Genomic DNA, 25,209 nt, shown 5'->3' on the forward strand with positions numbered 1-25,209 from the left:
TAGTTGACCTCTAAACTGATCTAAATTGGTTTGGATTTGTCTATTTTAAACCTGCTCTGAAACGCAGAGCTTGTTCAGCTAACTTCGTACAACAGGCCTCCTGAAAATGAATTTTTGTTACATTATTGCCAGATTATTTCATATGGTAACCATAATTGCTTACCATATTCATTCAAAATATGTGAGCATTTGCATTTGAATCATCAGTTCATTCATGTTGAACAAGAATATATCATGGCATCAAGATAAAGTCACCTAAGTCAATAATGTCATGTGATAGAATCAAAGAGACAAGTTTTTCTTTCACCTCTTTAACACACACACACACACACTTACTTAGCTATTTATTACATAGACTTCTGTTTTTATACAGATAGTTATATATTGTATCTGCTAATCCTAACCCACACCCTTACCTTACCCCTTACAGAAAACTTTCTGTAAATAAAAAAAATAATATATATATATATATATATATATATATATATATATATATATATATATATATATATATCTATCTACACACACACACACACACAGGCACCAGTTTTACAAATGAGGACATCCCCAAAGGGAGATTTTTGGAGATTTTATTTAAATTTTACTCACTTTTGGATAGAAATTTGCCCCCCAAAATATGGTTAAATAGGTACAGACACACACACAAAGCATCACAGTTTTCTTTGAATTACATTTATTTCTCAGATTGGCTTCCAGCAAACTAGCACACTGTACATATATCACATAAAACAACCTTCATTAAAGATATCTTGAGTAAAACAGCTGACCTATTGCACAAACGCTCTTCATCTGTTTCTGAAGTGAAATGTTCTCTTCTAGTGGTGGCGACAGAAAGAATTAGGGAAGAGTGTGAGAAGTGAACATTTCAGTGCTAACTAAATCTATGATTAAACCTTCATCATAATACAGTTTATACGGCCTCAGTCATTCATTGTCTTGCTAAATACAGAAGTGAAGTGTATCTGTCTAAAGACATCCTGAAAGAGAACTAAAGAGCAGTCACACATTCATCTAACAGACCAACCGGCGGAGTTTACAGGATCCTGCAGGGAAAGATCACACAGCTCTTCATTCTGTCATCCTGATTGGCTGATCAGGATTTTGTGAGAGAAATCAGAGCTGTGATTGGTCAGAGCCTTTGGCAGAATAATAATGTAGAACCGCAGCATCTGTGAATCTCTATTTTTAATCTCTAATTTTTCATCCCAATCATTTTTGATCTGAAAACAAATACGACGCAAATCAAATATTATTGAAAATGTTTTTTTTTCACGATCGGAGGTAGTCAGTACTTGAATATAATATGTATCAAAATCTACATGATGACACACACTGTTATATGGGAATCTAGGAGTGTGTATTTGCGCATACACATTCACAATATTTAACCGTCTGTCTTTAAGGCTCAGCAAGACTTAAGGGAAGTTATTTCTAGTACTCTCCTGTATTATAAAGCAAGCAAAACAGATGTGCGTATTCAAATATCTACTGTACGTGAGAGACAAACAGACAAACATGCAACAGTGAGATACATGAGACGGGATACGTGATATGACTCTGCATGAACAATATAATCCATACAGTATAAGACACTACAGAGCCAAGACGTCTAGGAATGAAAGTTCTGGAGCTCTACGAAGATGGCGAGGGCTGGATGGCTGCATGCACACGACTGGAATATCTGGAGAAAGCAGGACCAAATGAGAATCTGCAGAGCACACTGATGAAAACAGAAGATTGTTAGCTCGTTATATGCGTATGTGCTGGCTTACATTAAACGATTAACTGGCTGCAGTTTCCTGTTGCATGATATAGAGTCGTGAAGCATCGTCCACAGTGCTGCCGCAGTGAACCTCGCTCCTGAAACACAGAAGCAGTGAGCGTACTCAACACAGTCAAGTGCAGGCAAACGCAAGCTAATGAAAACTTCAAAGCTGAAATTAAAATTCTCTGTTTAGAATTAAACCGACAAATTGCAATTGTGTCGCAATATATATAGAGTTTACTTACCTGTTATCGTTAATATCTGTACTATTTCCTGAAAAGCATAAAGGAAGAGGTTACTAATGTTACAAGCAAACACATATGTTGTATTCCTGCTTTTTAGCGTAAATGTTTTAAGGCACCCAGTGTCATCCACTTCCAGTTATTATAGCTATACACAAAAACAGTCTGCTGTATGCTGCAAACTGGTATTTGTTATCATATTATTTATTTGTAGCGCATATAGATCCCAGTTATAGACCCCTTTCCTGTTAGTAAACATTGTGAGGTTTTTCTGTGGGCGGAGCTTAGCTGGAGGCAGAAAGATCCCACTGACGGCTTCACTAACGCTGGTAAGTTTTTTAGCTTGTTTTTTAACAGTTACTGGAGAAAATCCGATTTGACCTGCATATGTAAGATCACTCACTGTGCAGGACCATGACTGGTATTTACACAAGTTAACTTTAACGGACGAAACCAGATTGGCCGACCTGTACTCACTCAAAGGATGGACGATCTGACAGGATTACCTCCGGTTGAGTGAACCACATCTATAGAGAAACCTAACATGTAGTGAAGAGAAACTCACCTGTGTCTAGCTAGTCATGAGGATGTGTATATATATATATTTATATTTAAATTTCAGAAGGCAACTATTTTTACAGCTACAGAGACTAAACTTGGCCAGGGTTTAATTTGGTTTTGTCTGTGTATGTTTTTTATTCTCTCAAAGCCGTGAGTCCCATTGACTGCCATTATATTACTGACAGACTGCAACGGTTTGAGTTAAGAATCTTCATTTGTGTTCTACTGAAGAAACAAAGTCACCTACATCTCGGATGCCCTGGGGGTAAGCAGATAAACATAAAATTTTCTTTTTTGGGTGAACTATCCCTTTAAGTGACTTTGGGTGTTATACTAGGTTACAGTCACAAATACCTGAATGCATCATGATTGTTCGTGGGCTGCTTATGTAGTAGCGTGGGCAAATGATTTTAGTGCAGTCCAAGTGCACACACTTACCGTTCTCCACGTCGAGCGGACAGGAGCTCATTATGTCTGTGGGTCTCACAGTGCTGTATCCAACACTGAAATGAACAAACAGCAGGTGAGGGGAGGAGAAGACAGACAGACAGACTGGAAGTGGACAGGAAGGACAGACGCTCACGTGTTGGTTTTCTGAAGAGCAGATTTCTCCTCCTGCTGGAAGAGAGCGTTGCTGTAGGACGTGGCAGGTTTACTCGCGCGTGTGGAGGAGAAGCTGCTGGGAGACGTGGCTGTAACATGGTGTCCAGGTCTCACTGGCTTAGCTACAGCGGTCACACACAAAACAACACAAAAATATTATTTATATAATCTTAGTCTGATACTCCCTCATGGAGTTTATGTTCTCTTTCACTGTTTAGTGTTGGCTTAAAAAACAATTAATATTCAGTAAATTGTATTGATTTACCTGTACTTGAATCTATCAATCAAGATCGCTGAATAATTGAATTAAGCAAAATAATGACATACATTTTCTTCTGTAGAGCTGCTTTATAGTAGAAACTGAACTTGTAATTATAACTGAATTTATTTCGAACATAGTCAAGTGTTTGAAGTAACTTCTTTTTGTGGCCAGACGTGGTTTCATATCACAGAATGATAGTATTATATACAGTGATAAAGGCTGTCGATTAGCAATGCATTATAAATATACTTTCCTTATAAAAAATACCCAAGATTGCTTGAAGAACACAGATAAACCATATATTTTGTGCAATCGTATGATTATTGTCTTCAAGCTTCATCAGTTAAAATTTCTCTATCTCCGTTGTGCGTTTTATTCAGCGATAACTGGATACCTTTGTCCATATTAGGGATTTTCTGGAGCGTCGTCAGTGCTATAACTTCTGCGATGCATGTGGAGTTTCTGCGCAAGAGCGCCCTCTGGCTTCCAGTATGAATTAAACAGTTATTATATTACGTGTGTGTTCTCGGTAATGCTCACAACACCCTGTTTTGGGTAAATAGGAAAGATAATACTTTTCTCTAAAGAAACAGGATTTCCTAGATTATCGTCGTTGATATCATTATCACAATAAATACCAGAAATATCGTGATATATTTTTAAGCCCATAATCGCCCATCCCTACTTGCAAATAAGTCATTCATCTTCTCTCGTAACTGTTATTGTAAGGTTTGACACAGAAAATGCACTCTTCATTGAAACTAAGCAAAGGTGCAGTACCGATCTGAGCGGCGTTGGATCGGCGCGTGGGATAGCGCAGGCGCATGGCGTCACGGATGCGCTCCACCTCCTGCTGGTAGCGCCGGCGGTCATTCATGGCGCCCTGTTTAGCGTCCTTCAGTGCTGTCTCCAGCGCCCGAACCCGCTCAGCCGTAGAACGAAGACGCTTCTCCAGCTTCGGAAGCTCACACCGCAGATCTGCATTATCACGTACCAGCTGCGCAAACATTTCCAGAGCAGGCCATTAGTAATCAGTATTATCATCAATTACAAATAAAGGGATAGAATATTATGAAATGCAAGTGCTTATACTAAAAAACAGTGTAAAGCTGTGAAAGTAAATCTCTCATTACAGTGCACATTATCTGTATTATTTACAATTGTTTGTGTTTTTTAGAAGAACTTTGAAACAAGAACATAAGACCGGAAATATCAATCAGTGCGTGATTCACATCTTACTGCGATTCATATAAATACTTTGCTCAATAGAAATAAAGGAAATCCATTCGTATAAAAACTGTCCCAATTAACATTTAAGAATGAATTGGCACATTCTCACCTGTTTATGAACCTTTGTAAGCTGATCCAGGTTGTTCTCAAGAAAGGAAATCTTCTGTTTCTGAGTGTTAGACCCCCCACTATCATCAGGTCCAATTTCTGTACTCTGTGTGAAGAGAACGAGTCAGAAACACACACAGCAGCGCAACATATGTTAAGCGAGATACCCCTGCTCACATGTGAACTCACTTTTTTAACCCGAGTCGTGAGGTCTTGAACGAACAGCTTGCGCAGGTTGTGGAGGGTCTGGAGTTCACGGGCCTAAGACAGAGACAGAAACCGGTACATAAGACCACAAACAAGAGTATGAGACTGAAGTACCTGGTTTGGTGATTAAGGGTGTATTCACACCGGTCTTGTTTGGTTCGATTAAAACAAACTCTGGTTCGTTTCCCCCTTTGGTGTGGATCTTTTGGGCAGGTGTGAATACAGCAATCACACTCTGGTCACACCAAACAACCGATCTGAGACCCAGCTGAAGAGGGTTCATAAGAACTCTGCTACGGTCTGTTTAAGGTGTGAACATGAACTGGCCTCGATCCGACCCAGTTGCAGAAAGCACGCTCAGAAACACACAGCTCGCACATATAGTGCTGTTGTTTGCATTTCAATCGCTTAAATCACTTGTTTTAAACCGCAATGCTTAAAAACACGTGCAAATTATGAGTTTTCATGACCAAAGCGCCCACAGCAACGTGACATGAGCGCACTAACCAGACTAAAGCTTGCCGCAAAGCCCAGCAAAAGTTACAATGAATGTGTCTGGGGAAATAGTAAGAATATATTTGAATTATTTATTAATAAACTAGTGTTTTCTGAGTCAGTGTCACAAAGATGACTCGCCATCTCCTCATTGGATGCTTCTTTAGAAAGAAATGCATCTTTACGGATTATAATAAAAGAGTTTAATAAAACAAAAAAACATCTATTTGGTCCGGACCAAAGCAAGTGAACTATCGGACTTTCCTGTTGTGAATACACCCTAACATCTGCAGTGAAATTCTTCATTTTCAGGACATATTGACATATTCATAATCATCACTGTCATGAAAACATATGCTGAAGCCCTGCTTTACACCTATACACACGTATGTGAAGCAGCGACATCGTTGCTATAATACGGTTATCTATGGATATTTCTAGATTAATACATTGAATGTTCTTTAAAAACAGCCATAAACCATGAAAAAAAAGATGAAGATAGAAAAATCAGGCTTTACTATGCTTCACCTGTTTCCTCTGAAATTAGCTTTGCAACAGAAACATGAGAATAAACCAAAGGTAAAGAAGCATTGTTGAATAAAGTTGTTATTTTTGTTTCCTTTGCACACAAAAAGTATTCTCGTAGCTTCCTAACATTGCGGTTGAACCGACGTCACATGGACTATTTTACTGATGTCCTTGCTACGTTTCTGTGTGCTGATCGTGTTAGGACCCTTGGTGTCTATGGAGGGTCAGAGAGCTCTCGGATTTCATCAAAAATATCTTAATTTGTGTTCAGAATATGAACGAAGAATTGACAGAATGACAGAATTAATGGCATTTTTGGATTAATTACCACTTGGAGCTGAAATAAATATATGCTGCTTATGTGGTATGAAATATTACAAGCGGCACGCTTTAAAACGATGTCATCACATGGCGCATAAATTCAGATTAGAATGATTTAAAAAAAAAGAATAAGAGTAGAATCAGAGGAAGAGTGTATGAGAAACTTACGACAGTCTCCTCAAGGCGCTTGAGATCCTGTTTGGACTGCTCGTTCCTCTCCTGCTGAAACCTGATGAGAAACCACTGTTAACACACACTGAACATCTCTCTTTAGCATCATGCAAGCAGCTGGTTTACAGTCTCAGTGTGGAAGAAACGTACGACAGCTGCTCCAGGCAGGCGCTCTTGGTGTTGTCCTGCAGTTTGAGGTTACTGAGACTGGACCGCACGTGAACCAGCTCCAGCTCCAGAGCCTGGTTCTTACTGCAAGACACATGGTGACAGCATTAGTGACCATACCCAGCTATTACGCTATAAGCCTCGTCTATAGAAGAAGTTCAGCCTGACTGACTCGGTAAGGTCGTCGATGAGGCGCTGCTTCTCGTTGATTTCATCCCGCAGGTGGCTGAGCTGCGTCTGACGAGACTGGAGAGCCTTCTACACAAACACACAAATAATCAGATTAATATAATCATATCTGACTCACCTTCCTGCCATAAGTGACTTCTCTTTGTGTGAGAACCCATCCCTCGAGTCATAATGCGTATGTGTTTCTTACACTAGTCACAGACCTGTTTATGTATTGAATACTAGATCCATGTTTGTTCTACTTACCTTTCCATCAGCCTCTCTGTCTGCCTTCTCTCCTCCGTCCACTTGTGCCACGTGACTCTCTGATATAAACAGATATACATAATCATCAATATAGCAGTGCAGTGTACAGAAGTGATCTTAATCTGTAATCTTAAATTTCCAGTTCATCTGAACATCCGTCAATGATAGTCTATAGGTCTTTTGGTTCATTTTAATGTCCAACACACAGGAAAACACTAAGACAACTCATTTAGAAAAGATACAGCATGCAAAGTATTGCAGACAGTTCTGAGTTTGAATGTAGCTTGGAATTTAGAAGAAGTCTTAAAGGTGCAGTATGTAATATAGATAGCTAGCGGTGCAGTCCAAACTCATCCTCATCACACAGGTCGCCAAGTTTGAGGTAAAGTCAAGTCACCATCATTTATATAGCTTTTTTACAATAAAGATTTGTCAAGTCTTGTCTAGAAGTTTAAAATAATTTTTTACAAACTGTACAGTCAAACCTGACGAACTGATGGAAATGTTCCTTTTTTACAGTAACTTAAAATACCTAATGTGGCAAATAATATTCATCATGTAAGACACATAACACCTATAAACTGTTGTACCAAAATGCATCTAAACTGTGGCTCTTTGCATAGTTTTAAAATTCACAAAGTCAGAAGTTTGGAAGTCTATGGTGTGTTTGTAAATCCATAACAGGAATATGAAGAAATGTTAGGAACCTGAGTCAGAAGGAACCAGTTGGAGTTAAAAAATGCCATAATCATCATCATCAACATCATTTTAAAAGATTCTTTTTTTTAAGTGTTATGATTGGGTTTTATATCACTTAAGGTGTGTAAGTGTTTGTCTGACCTGAGTTCTGCAGCACGTAGAGCTCTTCACTGAGAGCATCATAGTTATCCTCCAGCTGCCTCTTTTTTTGCTCCATGTTCTGCATGTATTCTGTGAGAGACCGGATCTTTGCCTCGTGCTGCTCGCAGACACACATAAACAACACAGCATCAGTCCACGTGAACACACACGTCATGTTCCAGCTCGCTAGCCTCAGAAAGATCATGTCATGCAATGGTGTGTATACTGATGGGCTGATGGAGACACTATTAGAGATGCACCCACACCTGAGAGATGAGCAGCTGGCAGGAGGACAGCTCTCGGCTGGTTTCCTCCATCTTGCGGTGGCACTCCAGCTGCATGTTCTCCAGCTGTCTGCAGCGCTTCACCATCGACTTCACCTCTGACTTGATCTTACTGATGTACAGCCGCGCCACGGTGAACTCCTCCTCGATCGCACCGCTGATCTCCACCGGCTACACACACACACACACACACACACACACACATTACTGCAGGGACTGTAAACACACACAACTACAACGACAGGAAACTGCATTTAATATAGTGCTTCATGACTTCATGTGATTCCCACTTCTTTTTGAGAATAAATTTGTAATAAATCATAAATCCAGAAAAATTAAAACAAACAACACAGGCTTTCCTAAATAAATAAATTATTCACAGGGCCCTCTTATTGTAACATTTTTAATAAATGTATGAATTGCATTGATTAGACATTTTTTATTATTGAAATTAAAATTATTGAAATTAAAATGGAATCTCGAGAAATTAAATAGTAAAATACAGAATTTGGGGGAAAACAAATCAGATTTTAGAGCCCTACTTGTTTTTTGTTTGTTTTTACTTTTAATAAATATTTTTTTGTGATTTAAACTAATTAGAGATGCTTTGTGCTCAAATTTAATATAACCATTACTAGGGATGTAACGATTATAAGAAATCTCTTCATATAAACAAAAGGTTTTGTCTGTGCTCTTTCTATTTAAAATGCATTTTAATCATCATCCAAACAGATGCTGCATACATGCAACATGAGCAGTTTATAATCTACAGTAGACTATCATTTATAAATTTGAAGCAAAAACAGAAGGGTCTGACTTCAGTTTTGTGACACTTTATAAAACACATCTGAAGGAAACAGCAGACGAGCTGAGTCACTCTCTGCCAGCAGGTGGCGCTTATGAACAGCAAGCATACAGTGTTTCCTTGGTTACCGCAGTAAACAAAGCAGAACACTGCTTTAATATGTATCCTTCAGAGGCAAGATTAGAGAGTCAGTTCCCCTCAGAGATAAAGTCATATAAACTCCTACTCCAGTCGTATCGTGATTTGTTTAGCATCTCATATAATCGTAACATATTTGAATCGATTTCAACCGGCTCGCAGTTCATCGTTACATCCCTAACCATTACAGGATTGAGAAAAATTAGGACAAGCAAACAATAAATTTTTTGGGGAAACCATAAAACAGATTTCATAGAGCCCTAATACAGCTCCTTTTCTGTGTGTCAAGATGTTGTGACTACATTTATAATACGGCACAACATTTTATAATCTCTAAAAAGATCTCAGAGGACTCTCTGGGCTTACGAGCTTGATTTCTCCATTGCCGACGATGCTGCTGAACTCGCTGAGGTCCTTCATCAGCCCGTTCAACACGTCAGCGATGCGCTTCCTCTGCTGCGAGCTCACTTCCTGCATCTGAGCAAGCTCCGCCTCCAGCTCCATCAGATTTGCCTAGAAAGCAACGGAAGCAGCGAAACACTCACGTCAGTTGTTCACTACCTGGATCACAGTGTAGCGGGACAATTAGAGCCCTGCACGGGCCACAGATTTAGGCCCTAGCCTGTCCCGTGTCTGACAGCTCATCAGGATTACCGGCCCGAGTCCTTTATCCCCCTTCTCACTAAACAGCTTATACTACTGTTTCAGCTATTAAAATAGTTCAGTTTTGGATGTAATGGCAAAGTGATTATATTTCATTTCGTTTTTTTTATTAAGTTAATTTAGAAAAACGTTTGGAGGATTTTTTGTTGGTTATAAGTTTTTGTTTTTTAAAGTAACGACCAAGCGGCCAGCGGCAGACAGTAAGCTGATCATAGCCATGTTTGATCAGATTCTCAAATCATCACGACTTGCCTAAAATAAAATCTATAGATATAAAACAGTTCAAGCACGTAACAATGTTTAAACATTAAACCTAGATAAATGTGCGCTGTATCCAATAGTTTGTGCAGAGAGTGGGAGCTAAAGCACGCTTTGCAGGACACGGAGGCGTCAGCGTGATCTCTTGCATTTTTTTCAGTGGATACGCCGTCATTTTTGCTCTTAAAGGTAAGAGTATATATCATTCGGAACTGTAAAGGGTCTACTTTTATTAGCGTGCACTCACAATATCAAGAAAACATTGTGCTTTTATAAAATAAAGAAAACAAACATGATGCTCTTTCTGCCGTCTCGTCTTGAACAGGAGCGCTTCACAAAAATGAACCGAAACTCAGCAAATACATGCCTCACAGACATGATAAATATAACTATAGAAAGCTTTAAATTACTACTTAACGAAGTAAGATGCATTTCTCTCTAATGGCGCGTCTAACGAGGAGATGGCGAGTCAGGATTGGCAACTTGACCCTTGCGAAACAGATTCAGAAAACACTAGTTTATTAGTAAATAATTCAAATATCTCCTTACTATTTCCCCCGGATGGTAATTCTGTTTGCTGGGGCTTTGCTGGGGCTTTAGTCTATTGCGGGTATTTGAACGCAGAACTCTTCAGCTGCGCTGACGGCACGCTCGCTGCTGCGGGACACTGAACACCGTCGAGCCGCTCTTGACAGCCGCTGTAGCACGGTCTTGTGTTTCCACCAGCGCGGCAATTTGTTTTCATCACTAATTGATGGATGTCTAAAATACACAAATAAGGAGAAGCCTAAAACAGGCCCGAGGCCTGGCCCACATCTGAACTATGACATGAAAATTGGCCCGAAGCCTGGCCCTAGGGGCGTAAAAAAGTCAGAAAGTCAGAAATGCAGGGCTCTAGTGATAGGAGAGCGGACGTCACCATCTTGAGGCTGAGCTGCTCGGCCAGCTGCTTGTTGTGCAGGTTCTTCTCCTCCACCTCCTGACTCTTCTGGTCGTAGTTGACCGCCAGCTCCTCCAGCGCCTGCAGAACCTCCCGCACTTCGGCTTTGGCACTATCGCTCTCCGTCTGCAGGCGGCCCAGCTCCGTCTGCACCTTATCACTGTCTCCACGCGTGGACGCCAGCAACTGCAACGAGAAGGCGGTCATTAATGCAAGCTGGCAAAAGCTCCAATATCCACCTTACAGCCCTTTACAAACAGAGAGTTCAGCCTCTAGTTGAGGCTCCTAATTGAGATTGTAGATAGTGTCGATGGTCCATTTGAGAGATAGGTGGCGGTAATGCACTTATAAGTCTGTGATCCGCCGTAAAGCAAGAAGACGATGCATCACGCGCCGGCTTTTGTGTGAAGAGATCAGGACAGTTGGACCATGCGGTGGATCAGAGGTAAACAACGATATAAATACTGTTCAGTTTCTTGCACAGACCGTTTCGTGTCTTTAGAGCTCAATGTATCGTCACGAGCCGCAGGGTTTAATTTGGTTTTGTCTGTGTATGTTTTTATTCTCTCAAAGCCGTGAGTCCCATTGACTGCCATTATATGACTGACAGACTGCAACGGTTTGACTTAAAAATCTTAGTTTGTGTTCTGCTGAAGAAACAACGTCACCTACATCTTGGATGCCCTGGGGGTAAGCAGATAAACACCACATTTACATTTTTGGGTGAACTATCCCTTTAGTACATTTCAGAGCTGTTCAATTGTCAATCAAGCATATACATTGGATTTAGTTTTAGTGATGTAATGTACTTGAAGTGCCCACTAACCTCTTGAAAAGTTATCAACATTAAACAACTCAGATTGAGGCAAAAAAACATCCATGTTCCTATAATGCAGTGTTGTTTGGCTTGCATTATTTGTTGCGCTCTCTTTGTGAATTATTGATTTAAACATCTGGTGTTGAGTAGCATTTCTCTCTTAACTAGTATTATAATAGTGTTGACTTATCTTCTATGTTATGTAGGTTGAGCACCTGTATTTATTTGTTTTTGGGATGCGCATGCACTATTTTTGAGTAAATAACACACAAACAATTAGCATAATAACAACCACTACAGGACAATCTGAATGTGACCTCTGACCTCATCCTGATCCAATATCTGCTCCTTCAGCTTCTCCACCAGCTGACACTGAAGATTGATATCATCATCCTACAAAACACACACAGTGAGAGCAATAAATCATTTTTATCGTGTTTTGTTATAAATGCAGTAATCCATGATCTGATGGATGACACATTATGCACAGTGAGAGTTAGTTTGCTGATTTACTCTGAATGCATCTGCATCTCATTAATAACGTCACGAGTGAAAGGTCACCTTATCGTCCAGCTGTCGGTAGAGTTTGCGAATCTCTTCCTCATATTTCTGCCGCTCTTCCTCTGAGATTCGCACCACAATAGAGGAGGAGTCAGAGTCTCTCTCTCTCTCCCGCTGGCGCTCGGATGATCTCTCGTTATCCAGAGCCGTCTCATCACTGCTGACCAGCTTCACCACATCAGCATCTGCCTGCTCCGTCTCAGGAACCTTCTCTCCTAGAGAAAAAAACCCATCATAATTGCATCAGTTACGTGTCAGTGAATCCTCAACAATGTTTATCAAAATTTGTCAGCTTAAACTGCATAATACCAGCAAACAACCTTAAGCTGGTTTGAGTTGGTTTTAGCAGGAATTTTCAATTGATATTTGAGCAAGTATACCAGGATGAGATGTGACGTCATTAAAGTATCAGCTAAAAACTTACATTTTATTGAAGAATTTGTGAAAAGTTGTGTCCCAAATGGCTTATCATTTACGGCTGTGGACTTACAAAACTGTGTGGGGTTATTTGTCTATTTATCATTAGGATATGCTCCAAAATCTTTGATGTTAGAAGTTAAGAAACACAACTTGACCCAAAAGGATTAGTCAATTATAGACCTTAACTGCAGAATCTCTATCTCTAACTTTTATATAAAAATGCTAGACAAAGTTGTATGCTAACTATGTTAATTTCTGGAGCTCATCCTATCATGGCTGCATCTCACGCATTATTGGACCTTAGTTCTGCTTGTCACCATGATTCCCTTGCATGAGCTTGGAAATTACATTGGTATCAGTGGACTGATAGTGTGGTTTAAATCTTATGTATCTTGACTTTTATCATTTTGTTTTGGTAAATGAAGAAATGATATATAAAGCATAAGTTAGTTACGGAGTGCCACAAGGCTCGGTACTAGGTCCTTTGCTTTTCACTTTTCATATGCTTTTCTTAGAAAACATGATCAGGAAACATGGACCAATCTTTCATTGCTATAATCCTTCATTGCTAATTTATATTCTGATACTCAAATTTATATTTTCGCAAGGCCCCCATGAAACCTACAAATTTAGATCCTCCTTTATAAAAGTGTTTTTCAGAGATCAGAATCCATCTGTCAGTTTAAACCTACAATGAACACCATAAATTTCAATATACTGAATTCTACTGAATTCTACTGTAGCTTGGAATCAACTATTACGTTGCGCACATCTTGTAAAATGAGTAGTGTATAAAGCACTATATAAATAAAACTGACTTGACTCATCAGAGCAGTGCAAAGGCTCACCGCTGCGCCAGCGCCGCAGCTCCAGCTCCAGACTTTGGATGGTGTCCCTCAAGCTCTTGTTCTTCTCCTTCTCTTTCTCGTACTTCCTCTTCCACTGCTCAGCCGTCAGCTCCAGGTTAATGGAGGCCGTGTTCTTGATGGTCTTAGCACTACAACACACACACACAGGTCTCAGTCTATTAATTCAGTGCAATTAATTGTTACAATTAATTTACACTGATAAAACATTCAACCTCAAAATTTAACCAACAACAATTAGCTTGTTAAAGGGATAGTTCAACCAAAAACATTTCCATTTTTTGGTGACGCTTCCCCTTAAGAAGCAGTCAGATTCATATTCAATAGCAACTGCTCTTCATTTAACACTAGACAGAGATTCTGTTGATTCTGTTCAAAAGTGGTTCAGTATGACCTTCAACCTTGTGAAAAAGTCTTTTACTGCATTAATCGTATGTCCACTAGTGTAATTCAAATCTTAAAAAGTTTATTTTTGAAAATCTGTATTTGCAGAAAATATCAAATTAATGAAATAAAAGCTCACTTAAGTAAACGTACAGAGGTGACGTATCTTAACACACTTTTAAGAAATGTCTTTTGTAATCATGTCAAATTAAATGTTTTAAGCACACCATTGTTTTAATACTCTTTTGTGGTGTTTTAAAGAAGTACACTTATTTTGGTGTGCTGTCTCACATACTAAACCACGTCATTTTAACTATACACTTAATCAATAATACATTTAAAGTTAATATATTTTAAATATACCATATTGCAGCTTCACCAATACAATATGTAATTACAAATATATTTAAATACATGACATACAAATTTCAATAGAAATAACATTAAAGTGTATTTCAGTTAGTCATACACAGTAAAATCGTCAGTGTTAATTAAGCAGTGTTACTCTCCGTTTACTCTTAAGGAGTTAATTTAACAACAAATAGTGAAAAATGCCCTCTAGTGTCGGTGAAAATGATCAGAGTTGAATTCTGCATTGTTAACTTTACTCTGTTAAGCTCCGCCCCTCAATCTACCCCGAAGACCACAGCACAAGTTGTCTCGTCGCCATTTTCTTCTGCCTTGCGCCAAAAGGTAAGCTCTTTTAATTCATTTGTTAAAACATAAGTTTGATATTTGAGGTTAATAATTATGCTACTATTAATGCATAAGTTGTAGTTATTTTTTAACTTTGTGTAATTTGAATGGTTTAAACTCGGAAATATCGAATAGGCAAGTCAGTATGTTGGAGAAATGTGCTTTTTCATCTCAATGTGGTAACGTTAATGATAAAGTTTAAATGATGTCAGTAATCTTACTTAATTAGATTGTCAGATGTATTTAGCTTTGGTGTACTCGCTTCATTTGTTTTTTAAACGTTCAATTATGTAACGTCACAATGTACGTAAATACGTTAAGATGACTAATTTTTATGTATTGGACGGTCGAAATCTTCTAGGTAGGGCCCATTTAGATATGGCTCCGACCTCCGTTTATACTCATCTCACTGTTCAGCTCACGAAAGACTAAATGTGTCCAACGGCATTAATTAAGTACTGTGAAGACAAATTAGTCGAACGCCGCCATTGCATCTTTACTGAAGCCGCGTAGATGGCGCTGTGGGAGTAAGTTAGCTGTAAATCCGCTCAATGCTCGCGACGAAGAAGTCAATTATGGGGCAGGCGGAACGTCTCATTTAAAAACAGACGCGTCTTTGTTTTTCGTTATTTATTATATTTTGTTATTAGACATGCACAGTTAGTTGGCCTGATCATGTAAGTACTGGTACAAGTAACGTTAACGCATTTTAAAATGTTGCTTGTTTATAAAGAGTGACTGTTATTGGCATGACATAGTACATATTGCAGAACTAATGTATTATCTTTCTCCTGTTTTTAAGTAACAAGCTTCTCCTGTACAGTCAACTCAGTCCCTGTCTTCATCCTTTGACTCCAGGACACACTCATTATTGAAGAAAGGTCTTCCAGTAAAGGAATGAGATTAGATGATGGAGCTGAAAGGTGGGCAAGAAGTTATTACTTATGCATTTGGGGGACTGTTAAACTCATAAATCTACTTAAAAACACAACATTAATTTGATCTCTATAAGGTAAAAGTATTTAAAATTAAGTATTATTTGAAGTAGTACTTTCTTTGTTTATATACCATATTTATGTTTTTGCTTTGCTTTTTTTTTTAATAAGCTGGCCTGATCGATTCTCGATGAAAAAAGAAAGTGTTCTGACAGCTGACATTAAAGAAAATAATAGGTAATATTTCATATAACTGTGCATATATGATAACGATATGATATATATATATATATATATATATATATATATATATATATATATATATATATATATATATATATATATATAATTTTTTATATTTAATAATAATAATAATTTTTGCAGTGCATCACCACCAAGGAAGGTGAATGAAAACTGTGCCAGAGGAATTGTGCCTTTGTTCCTGTACCTTCTTCAAAAATGGCTACGTAAGTATCACTGTTTTTGTCTTAGTTTTAATACATTGTTGACAACTATTAAATGTTTTGATCACATGCCCATAATACAGGTGGTGTATTTTTCTCTTGGATTTTAAAACACTTTCTCCTCCTTTTTCTGTATTTTTGTCTAAGAAGCACCGGAATCATAACTATACAGAGAGGCATTTCTAAAGAACGAGGAATATCATTTGAAGATACAAAATGAAAAGAGAATTCTCATTGTGCCACTTTTCACAGCAGTTTTGTAGCCATTGAGTTGCTTTAACTGTGACTAAGGATTGACTTCGTATAGTATTCTTTAAGCATTGTTGATGATCTTAAAATGCTTTGTTTGTGTCTTGTCAAGGACAGAAGAGACAAGGAAAGGTGTCTACGTCTCAAGTAAGGATATCTTCTAAAAGGTTTGTTTTTAATTATTGTTTTTGTTATTATTTTTTGTATTTTTTTTTTTTTTTAATTTAACACATCAGTGATAGTCCTCTGCAATTTGCTTGTTTTTTTCAGAGTGGAACAAGCATTGAGGAGCATATTCAAGACATCGCTGGAAGTGCTCAGCCCTGTCTCCTGGCTTAGGAAAGAATTATTCAATTCACCAGTACTTCAGTTTTGATCAGCAGGCCATTCCATGCAAGTCAATCTTTGTTTAATGGGGTTAATTTACTCAAAAATGAAAACTGTCATCATTTACTCACCCCCATGTCGTTCCAAACCTGTAAGACTTTCTTTCATCTTCAAAACACCAATGAAGATATTTTAATGAAATCTGAGAGATTTCTGTCCTTACATTGAGAGTCCACGCAACTAGCACATTCAAGGCCCAGAAAGGTAGTAATGACATCATTAAAGTAATCAATGTGACTCCACTGGTTTAACCTTAATTTTATGCATGCATTCACAAAATGTCTGCTTTAATTTCAAACAAAACACTCATCTGTCGTGCTCTTGTGTACGCTTGTCAGGGATTAATATTTTCATAAAGTGGTAAACTTGTATATATTTTTTTTCCTTCGTGCAAAGAAAGCACTCATGTTGCTTAATAAAACATTAATAAAAGTTAAATCACCATAGTCTCACTGATTAATTTAATGATGTCTTTAACACCTTTCTGGGCCTTGAAAGATGTAGGATAGAAGTCTGCCAGATTTCATTACAAATATCTTCATTTGTGTTCAGAAAATGAACAAAAGTTGTATAGGTTTGGTATGACATGAGTTTGTTCACCAAAAATTTGAATTCTCATTAAGGCACACTTTGTTTTTGGCACCACTGACCACTGTGTTCAACAGATGTTGGCAAAGTGAAGGTCCTTGTATTGCTGAGGTTAGAGCAAGGCTGCTTAGCTAGGTGGTTCAACAGCTTCTGTACTGAATATAGTGATGTATTGTCATTTAATGCAGATGTGATGTATTTTTGTGAGTGTAATTGTGTTTCTTGAGCATGACAGCATTGTAATAAATGTTTTAAATCTGACGTCGTTGATCTTGTTTTTTGTTGTGTTTGTAAAACACCAGATGGGATTTAAAATTAGAGAATTTTTCACTATTATAAATGTAAATGAATTCTACATAAGTGAAATATTAACACTAATTAGAGTACATTTTCCTGCAGAGTTAAATTGTGGTAACACAGAACAGAGTTAATTTCCCATAGTGTTAAACTCTGGTAACACAGAACAGAGTTAATTTCCCATAGTGTTAAACTCTGGTAACACTATTCAGTGTTGAGCAGTGTTAATTTTTTACTCAAAATAGAGTTGATTTAACTCTGAAAATTTAACACTATGGCGAGAGTCAATTTATCACCAATTCTGAGTGGGACCAAATACACTCGGGCCGAGTGTTAAATTTAACTCTAATAGAGTTCATTTAACACTGCAAAATTTACTGTGTAAATGCTCGTCAGTACATTCAGCAGTAACACTTGTAAATAATAATAATAAATAAATATGTAAATAATATTTGACAGAAAATAGCACACATATAGACTACATATAAAGACGCCCTACAACAATGGATCAAAAAAGCACTCAAAAGTTCAGCTAACTCCATTAATTATATACTTGAACAATAATTCATTTGTGTTCAGTTAACACTTAATTGTTTATGTTGTAAATACTCTTTTAAAAGTGCATTTGTTTTTCACAAGAGCAAGGACCATTGAAAATATTGTTTTAAAGGGGTCATATGATGCTATTTCATGTATTCCTTTCTCTTTGGAGTGCTACAAGCTGTTTGTGCATAGATAAGATCTGTAAAGTTGCAAAGATTAAAGTCTCAAAACCAAAGAGATATTCTTTATAAAAGTTAAGACTTGACCACGGCCTCCTAAAACGGCTCATGTCTGCATCACGGTGTGGGGAGATTTGCAACGCCAGATAGCTGGCCAATCAGAGAGTTTCAGAAAGGCGGCGCAGAGAGGAGCAACAATAATGTACACTATATGGAAAATAATATATATAATATATAAAACCACTATATGGTTTTTTAAACCTCAAACCACATAAACACATTGCATTATACCAAATACACAAAATAATGTTCTTTTTAGCAACGTCATATGACCCGTTCGAAACTGCTCTGATTTTACTTTGTTCTGAAGTTTAGGCTAATAATTTTATTTGAATGTTGCTGTTTCATATTAGTAGTAAAGCTGTCAGAAAACATGGTAATGATAATTGAGATGATAACTGAACTCGATGAAGGTTTCTGTTTGATCTAGCTGTGGTGGTTTTGCACTACTGTTGTGCAGATGTGAATGTGTGTGTGTGAATGTGCTGGAGGTACCGCTGTCCAAACATGAGGGTGGATTTGGTCTCAGCGTCGTTATAGCTGGAGGGAGAGCAGCAGATGAACATGGTGGTCCTGCAGTTTCCTCCCAGAGAGTCCTGCAGGATCCTGGTCATCTTACTGTCACGGTACGGCACGTGAGTCTTCTGCTCACACACAGGGACATGACATAAGCGAACACAGATATACACAGTCATATATGTGTGCGTTCACGAATACTTACAGTTCCTTCAGCGAGAGCAGAGATGACGTTGCCGAGAGAAGACAGAGACTTATTGATGTTTTTAGCTTCATCCAGAACGGCTCCAGCTGCACCGGTCTTACTGACCTGCGTGTCAAAATACTTACTTTTTACTTTTACTTACTTTACTTTTGTCATTTAGCAGACGCTTTTGTCCAAAGCGACTTACAAATAAGAAAAAGTAACTAAAACTAAAAAGTTACAACTCTATAAATACTATCTACCCACATATTTAAGAAAATAAAGAAATTAAATAAAATTAACACATGCATATAACAACAACATTTCAATAATAAACATATCAATGAAGAAATTAAATAAAAAGCTACTACTATCCCTTGCCGGTGTCCCTGCCCGGTGGAGTCGCACGGTAGAGTCGATGGTCTTTACACTCTTTACTTTTTTACTTTTGTCATTTAGCAGACGTTTAAATACACCATAAACATGCTTCATGTCACGGTTTCTGTTAGTTTGGTGTTTCATCACCCTTTGCCCTAGTTCATTTGTTTTCATAGTTGTCAATATGAAATATCATACCAAGAGTCAGTGATGGGTAAATCTCAGTAGCTGTCACATACATGTTAGGTCTAGATACCTTTACAATTCACTGGGGATCTCAGATATACTTTCAAATACTTAATACCTCTATAATATATAGTGACATTATGCTTATTTACATTTCTTGCTTTCTCCAAACTATATTTAGGTAAATTATTTTCATTTTCTAAAAAAAATGAAGCTAGTTTCTAGAGCATTTTGTTTTGTTTAAGCTCATTGCTAACGTATTCTGTATAAAGGCCCGAGTCCACGAGTCTCTGGATGAGGCTTTATTCTTGTTTTGTTTGCCTGTATAATTAATCTTTAGTTTTTTTAACCAATGTTGTTTGTAACCCAATATTCTTAAAAATATTTTGTGTTTCACAGAAGAAAGAGGGGGACAAAATGACAGTGTTTTCATTAAGAGAGAGCTAAGCTTTTAAACATGACCACTGTGTCCCTGGAGCACAAAACCAGTCTTAAGTCGCTGGAATGTATTTGTAGCAATAGCCAAAAATACATGGTATGGCTCAAAATTATAGATTTTTCTTTTATGCCAAAAATCATTAGGATATTAAGATCATGTTCCATGAAGATATTTAGTAAATTTCCTACCATAAATATATCAAAACTTCATTTTTGATTAGTAATATGCATTGCTAAGAACTTCATTTGAACAACTTTAAAGGAGATTTTCTCAATATTTAGATTTTTTTGCTCCCTCAGATTCCAGATTTTCAAATAGTTGTATCTCAGACAAATATTGTCCTATCCTAACAAACCATACATCAATGGAAAGATTAGTTATTCAGCTTTCAGATGATGTATAAATCTCAATTTCTGGTTTTGTGGTCCAGGGTCACAGTTAGATCATTTTTTTTTTTACAATAAAAAGACCTTCTCGCTGCCAGCCAGATCCACCAGGTACAGCTTTCCACAGAGTTTCTGCTCGGTCTCCACGTGCTCCTGCTTGATGTTGATCAGGAAGATGCTGTGACTGCGAGAGCTGTGCTCATTCATATCTGACAACAGAACAGCCTCTCGTTTAGAGCTCATTCTCAAATATGCATCATGCAAGTAATTATAATTCATTAAAACTCAGCTCGCAGCAATGCTTTGTATTTGAAAATATATTTGAAATAGTTATTTTAAATACTGTATTTATGCAGCCTTGGTGAGAAATAAAAGCTTAAAATGCGAACAAGAAAAACTTACAGCAAAATGGCTTATGTATATAAACACAATGTGCATTTCAAGCATAAGATCTCCACTGTGCTGTACTTTATTTAACGTGACTGAACTGTCAGATTGAGATTCACACACTGTTATTGTGATTACAAATACTAGTAATCACACACTGAAAAATTTGTGAATTTGAGAACAATGTCAAAAGCGCTCACTGGTGACAGCGACGTGCCGGTTGGACTTTCCCTCGTCGATGACGTCCATGACCTCTTCAGGACTGGACACGAAGCGCTCGGTGCAGCCCTGACGCCACACAGACAGAAAACAGCTGCTTCATTACAGTTCATTCTGATTAACTCACATCCTCACAAAACACACAGGAAAATCACCTTCACGTAAGGGACGCGGTTCTTATCCTCATGCACAGACAGGTTGGTCTTCGTGACTAAACAGGAAAAAAGCACAATGAGGGATAATACAACAACCACTGTAGTTAATTAGTTCTTTCTGTTTCTACAAACCATCCAGAAGATCCCGGATTTTCTCCATATAGATCTCAAAGTAGGACACCTGAGAAAATCAAACACTGGTTATTTTGAGAGCACCGTAGATTGGGCGGCATGTGCAGTCAGGTTCATAACTAGATAATGGACATTATCTTATAATGTTTGTGCCCTTTGTGTACCTTGATGTGGAACTCCAGGTTCTCATCCATGGAGAAGATGTGGTTGAAGATGTCCTCTGCGATGCGGGGAATGATGCCCATCTGCTGCGGGTTGTGGAGGTTGCCCTGGAAGTGCCATCAAAGTCAAACTGACTTCAGTTATTAAAACTCATCTTTAGTCTAATCGAACTGTGCAGCAGTGCTTCAAAATAAACAAATGATAGCAAAATGAATTGATATTTTATTGTTTATTATTTTCTATTATTGTGTATTATTTATTGGATGACTAAGCAAAATAATTTTATTATTCCACACATTAGAAAGTAGTCAAATTAGACTAATTCTAACTTCACTTTCTGATAAACTAGCACTAAATATCACTAAGAAAAGAAGGAGAAGCCACTAAATATAATACGTTTCTTATATAATAAATGACTTGTGCATCGAGCGAGCGGATGAAACACAATAAATGCGCTCCACCCAATGCTTTCCTGTCTGCTCTCTACTGCCCTGTCCATTAAAGGCATAAAAGCCCATAAATATCACTTTAAAAAAAGTTTATCCCACTCAATTGTACGCATACATTTTTTATGCACATTTTTTTTAGAATTTATGTGCATCTTGACGTTTCCATCCAGCTTTTTTTTATGCCAAATTCCAAAATGCACATAAAAATAAGTGGATGGAAACATAGCTGCTGACTCTGACGCGGTAATAAAAGTACACACGGCTTGTGCTGACTATAATCTTACCAGCTTCAGAATAATAAGAAATTGTTTAACATATGATCATGCTTTTTTGCTTATAATTCGATGATATTATCACATATGGTATATGGATGAGCTATTTGGTCTCAATGCATAATAAATCAGGTTGAATGTCTTTACAATAAGCTTTGAAAATTTGAGATAGAAAGCAAATAAGATCCCATCATTGTCAGATCCTAAGTGAATACAAGATTTTGAGCTTTGCTCACTTTGTCTTTTTTCATTATATAAAGCTTGTGTTTAAATGTCTAAATAGACTTGCTCCTATTCCCTTGTCTATTTTTTTGGAGAGACTGCAGGGAAGCAGTAGATCCACTAGAGCGGCTTCTAATGCAAAACTGTAAAGTCATACATTGTAAAACATCACATGCTCAAACAGAAAGGTGTCACATTTTGGAATTCATTGCCTGACTATTTAAAATCTATTGCAAATTATAATCATTTTAAAAAAGCCACACAATCTTGGTTGATACATCAACAAACTTGTAGTCATGTTTAGTGTACTTATATTATACATTTGTGTACTACGTGTTGTTGTTTGTAACTGTAATTTATAAAAGTCCTCCTAAGGACAAGTGTTGGAAATTAGCCTCGGCTTCAAGCACTATGGTACATGCATGGGATGACTGCTATTTCAGTTTCATCTATGTTTAATGTAATAACAAATAAAACATTAAATAAATCATGTGTATTGGCTGCGGAGAGCATAAAAGCATTGACATTTAAAAAGCAAAACTGTATTTGTGTTATGCTAAATATCTGCAAAATTGACAGCAAGGTCTGTTTTTATTATTGGTAGATGACTTTGGTACAGTGGAGGCTTGCCACTGGTAAAATGATGCAAAACCAGTTGTGAAACATGACTGTGAAGCCTTGAGTCTTAAACGAACTTAAAAATCTACTGTGAAATTATCGGGTATCGTTCTTACATTTCAATATATATAGCATGCATTATCTTGTGATTGATTTTGTGAGTACTTACAGGGAAACTGGCCAATAATATTTGATGTTCATTTTGTTACAAGCACGCTGTGTATGGATGATATCAGTCGTCTGATGCATCTGACTGAGTCATTCACGGGTACAAAATTGTGCAATAATGTATGTAAAAGTGTTAAAAGTATGAACATTATTTAATCTACAATATAACTGTACCTCCATGGTATGGGTCTTTCCAGAAGAGGTTTGTCCATAAGCGAAGATGGTGCCGTTGTAACCTCCCAGCACATCTACACATCAAACACACACAGCTAAACATCAGAGAACCCATCTGCTAGACATTCTCCCCACAGACAGTTAAATCGTAATCAATGCCGCTACGGTCCGAACTATGAAACATGACACGCTGCAGGGCGTCACACACTGACCTTTGACGATCTGCTTGGCACAGGTGTTGTACACCTGCTCTTGGGTGGTGTTGGTGGGAAACACATGGTCGAACGCGTACGGTTTTCCCTGCACACCCATAAAACCCACACAGAGGAAGAGAAGAGACACGAGGGGAAAAAGGAAAGTCATTGTTTGGTCTCACTCAGGTATTGATCACTCCACTAATCACGTCACAGGGACATACAGACAGGGCTATAAACCATGTCATTTCAGCTTAATCCAATATGTGTCCCTGCAGCACAAAAGCAGTCTTAAGTCTCTGGGGTATATTTGTAGCAATAGCCAACAATACATTGTATGGATCAAAATTATAGATTTCTCTTTTATGCCAAAAATCATTAGGATATTAAGTAAAGATCATGTTCCATGAAGATATTTTGTAAATGTCCTACCATAAATATATCAAATCTTAATTTTTGATTAGTAATATGCATTGCTAAGAACTTCATTTGAACAACTTTAAAGGCGATTTTCTCAATATTTAGATTTTTTTGCACCCTCAGATTCCAGATTTTCAGATAGTTGTATCTCAGCTAAATATTGTCCGATCATAACAAACCATACATCAATGGAAAGATGATTTATTTATAATGCATACATCTCAATTAATAAAAACTGACCATTATGACTGGTTTTGTGCTCCAGGGTCATATAAGCCTTTAGCATTACATACTGCACACTTACATCACCTTTAACCACACACTTCCTTAATCAAAAACATCTGTTACACTGCAGCCATCATCAGCCACTCCCTGCATTCACGCTCACTCACTACATGAAGAATATATATATATAGAAGGTCAGTCATGAGGAAGATGACAGTAATAAGCCTGAGAGGATGATGGAGATGAAGAGGCCTGCAGACTCTAGATGTGCTGACGTCATACTGACACAGCCGCGAGCCGTTTACTCAGCATCACTTCACCTGAGCGTTTAACATAAAAGCAATCGGTTCAATCATCACAAATCAGAATTATGAATTATTATTACCCCGATGATGACGGTGTCGTCCGCTTGAAAGGTCGGCAGGAATTTGTCTCCGCGCAGGATCTCGGCCTGATTGAGAGGCCTAAAGCGGCAGAGCACTTTAATATTACACTCAGCTGCTGCGTCCGTCATGATGCTACACGATAACACGGGGATTCAGATGGAAACGGAATGCTTTGTTTATATCGTCGCGTTAGCGCAGTGGCCTAAGCTCGAGCGGATGGCGTCTGCTCGTCGATGCGGGAGAAGCTTCAGAGGTCTGGATTCAAACGCAGCTGAGGTCCTGGGATGAGGTCGTTGTGTCTGGTGCGGGTGTTTCGCTGGCAGCTGCTCGTGTGATTGTGGAGGAGGAGGATGCTGATGCTGCTGATGCGGATGCTGGGGCTGTTGTCATGAGGGATGCGGAGGGAGGCAGGGCGTGTCCGCTGCGTGATCGCTTCACTACCGTCA

General features: G+C 38.0%; 2 protein-coding genes across 11 annotated transcripts; one reads left to right on the forward strand and one right to left on the reverse strand.

The window, feature by feature from the left end:
- Positions 1-574: 574 nt before the first annotated feature.
- kif5aa (kinesin family member 5A, a) lies at positions 575-25,202 on the reverse strand. Its single transcript, XM_079427640.1, has 29 exons — positions 24,763-25,202; positions 23,751-23,838; positions 23,539-23,612; positions 21,638-21,742; positions 21,474-21,522; positions 21,342-21,397; positions 21,168-21,255; positions 20,665-20,789; positions 19,213-19,317; positions 18,987-19,135; positions 13,692-13,840; positions 12,424-12,638; positions 12,187-12,255; positions 11,025-11,231; positions 9,551-9,697; positions 8,224-8,412; positions 7,958-8,075; positions 7,118-7,176; positions 6,855-6,940; positions 6,665-6,766; positions 6,512-6,572; positions 4,982-5,053; positions 4,794-4,898; positions 4,235-4,451; positions 3,173-3,314; positions 3,028-3,092; positions 2,032-2,059; positions 1,794-1,881; positions 575-1,702 (listed from the first exon to the last, which is right to left on the reverse strand). The coding sequence occupies exons 1-28, from the start codon at positions 24,889-24,891 to the stop codon at positions 1,803-1,805; spliced, it is 3,078 nt and encodes a 1,025-aa protein (XP_079283766.1). The 5' UTR covers positions 24,892-25,202; the 3' UTR covers positions 575-1,702; positions 1,794-1,802.
- Positions 14,669-17,673, forward strand: LOC306876465 (uncharacterized protein). Of its 10 annotated transcripts, none has more exons than XR_013784820.1 (6): positions 14,669-14,786; positions 15,592-15,712; positions 15,896-15,961; positions 16,109-16,191; positions 16,555-16,604; positions 16,680-17,673. XR_013784820.1 is itself a non-coding variant. In XM_079427642.1 (6 exons), the coding sequence occupies exons 2-6, from the start codon at positions 15,687-15,689 to the stop codon at positions 16,811-16,813; spliced, it is 336 nt and encodes a 111-aa protein (XP_079283768.1). In that variant the 5' UTR covers positions 14,669-14,786; positions 15,592-15,686; the 3' UTR covers positions 16,814-17,673. The 10 variants fall into 10 exon arrangements, 4 of the variants coding, with proteins under 4 accessions (XP_079283768.1, XP_079283767.1, XP_079283770.1 ...); XR_013784821.1 differs by having other exon boundaries at positions 16,708-17,673; XM_079427642.1 differs by having other exon boundaries at positions 16,550-16,604; positions 16,708-17,673.
- Positions 25,203-25,209: the final 7 nt, after the last annotated feature.

The sequence above is a fragment of the Barbus barbus genome (genome assembly GCF_936440315.1).
Source record: "Barbus barbus genome assembly, chromosome: 10".
NCBI classification, from domain to species: Eukaryota; Metazoa; Chordata; class Actinopteri; order Cypriniformes; family Cyprinidae; genus Barbus; species Barbus barbus.

What these genes read in the sequence shown, in the direction of transcription:
- kif5aa (XM_079427640.1), bottom strand. Translation starts at nt 24,891, where the DNA reads ATGACGGACGCAGCAGCTGAGTGTAATATTAAAGTGCTCTGCCGCTTT. An exon ending in AATCCGGGATCTTCTGGATG is followed by an intron (nt 21,398 to 21,473) that starts GTTTGTAGAAAC and finishes TTTCCTGTTTAG; the next exon opens with TCACGAAGACCAACCTGTCT. An exon ending in ACCGACAGCTGGACGATAAG is followed by an intron (nt 12,256 to 12,423) that starts GTGACCTTTCAC and finishes TGTGTTTTGTAG; the next exon opens with GATGATGATATCAATCTTCA.
- LOC306876465 (XM_079427642.1), top strand. Translation starts at nt 15,687, where the DNA reads ATGAGATTAGATGATGGAGCTGAAAG. An exon ending in TTAGATGATGGAGCTGAAAG is followed by an intron (nt 15,713 to 15,895) that starts GTGGGCAAGAAG and finishes TTTTTTAATAAG; the next exon opens with CTGGCCTGATCGATTCTCGA. An exon ending in CCTTCTTCAAAAATGGCTAC is followed by an intron (nt 16,192 to 16,549) that starts GTAAGTATCACT and finishes TGTCTTGTCAAG; the next exon opens with GACAGAAGAGACAAGGAAAG.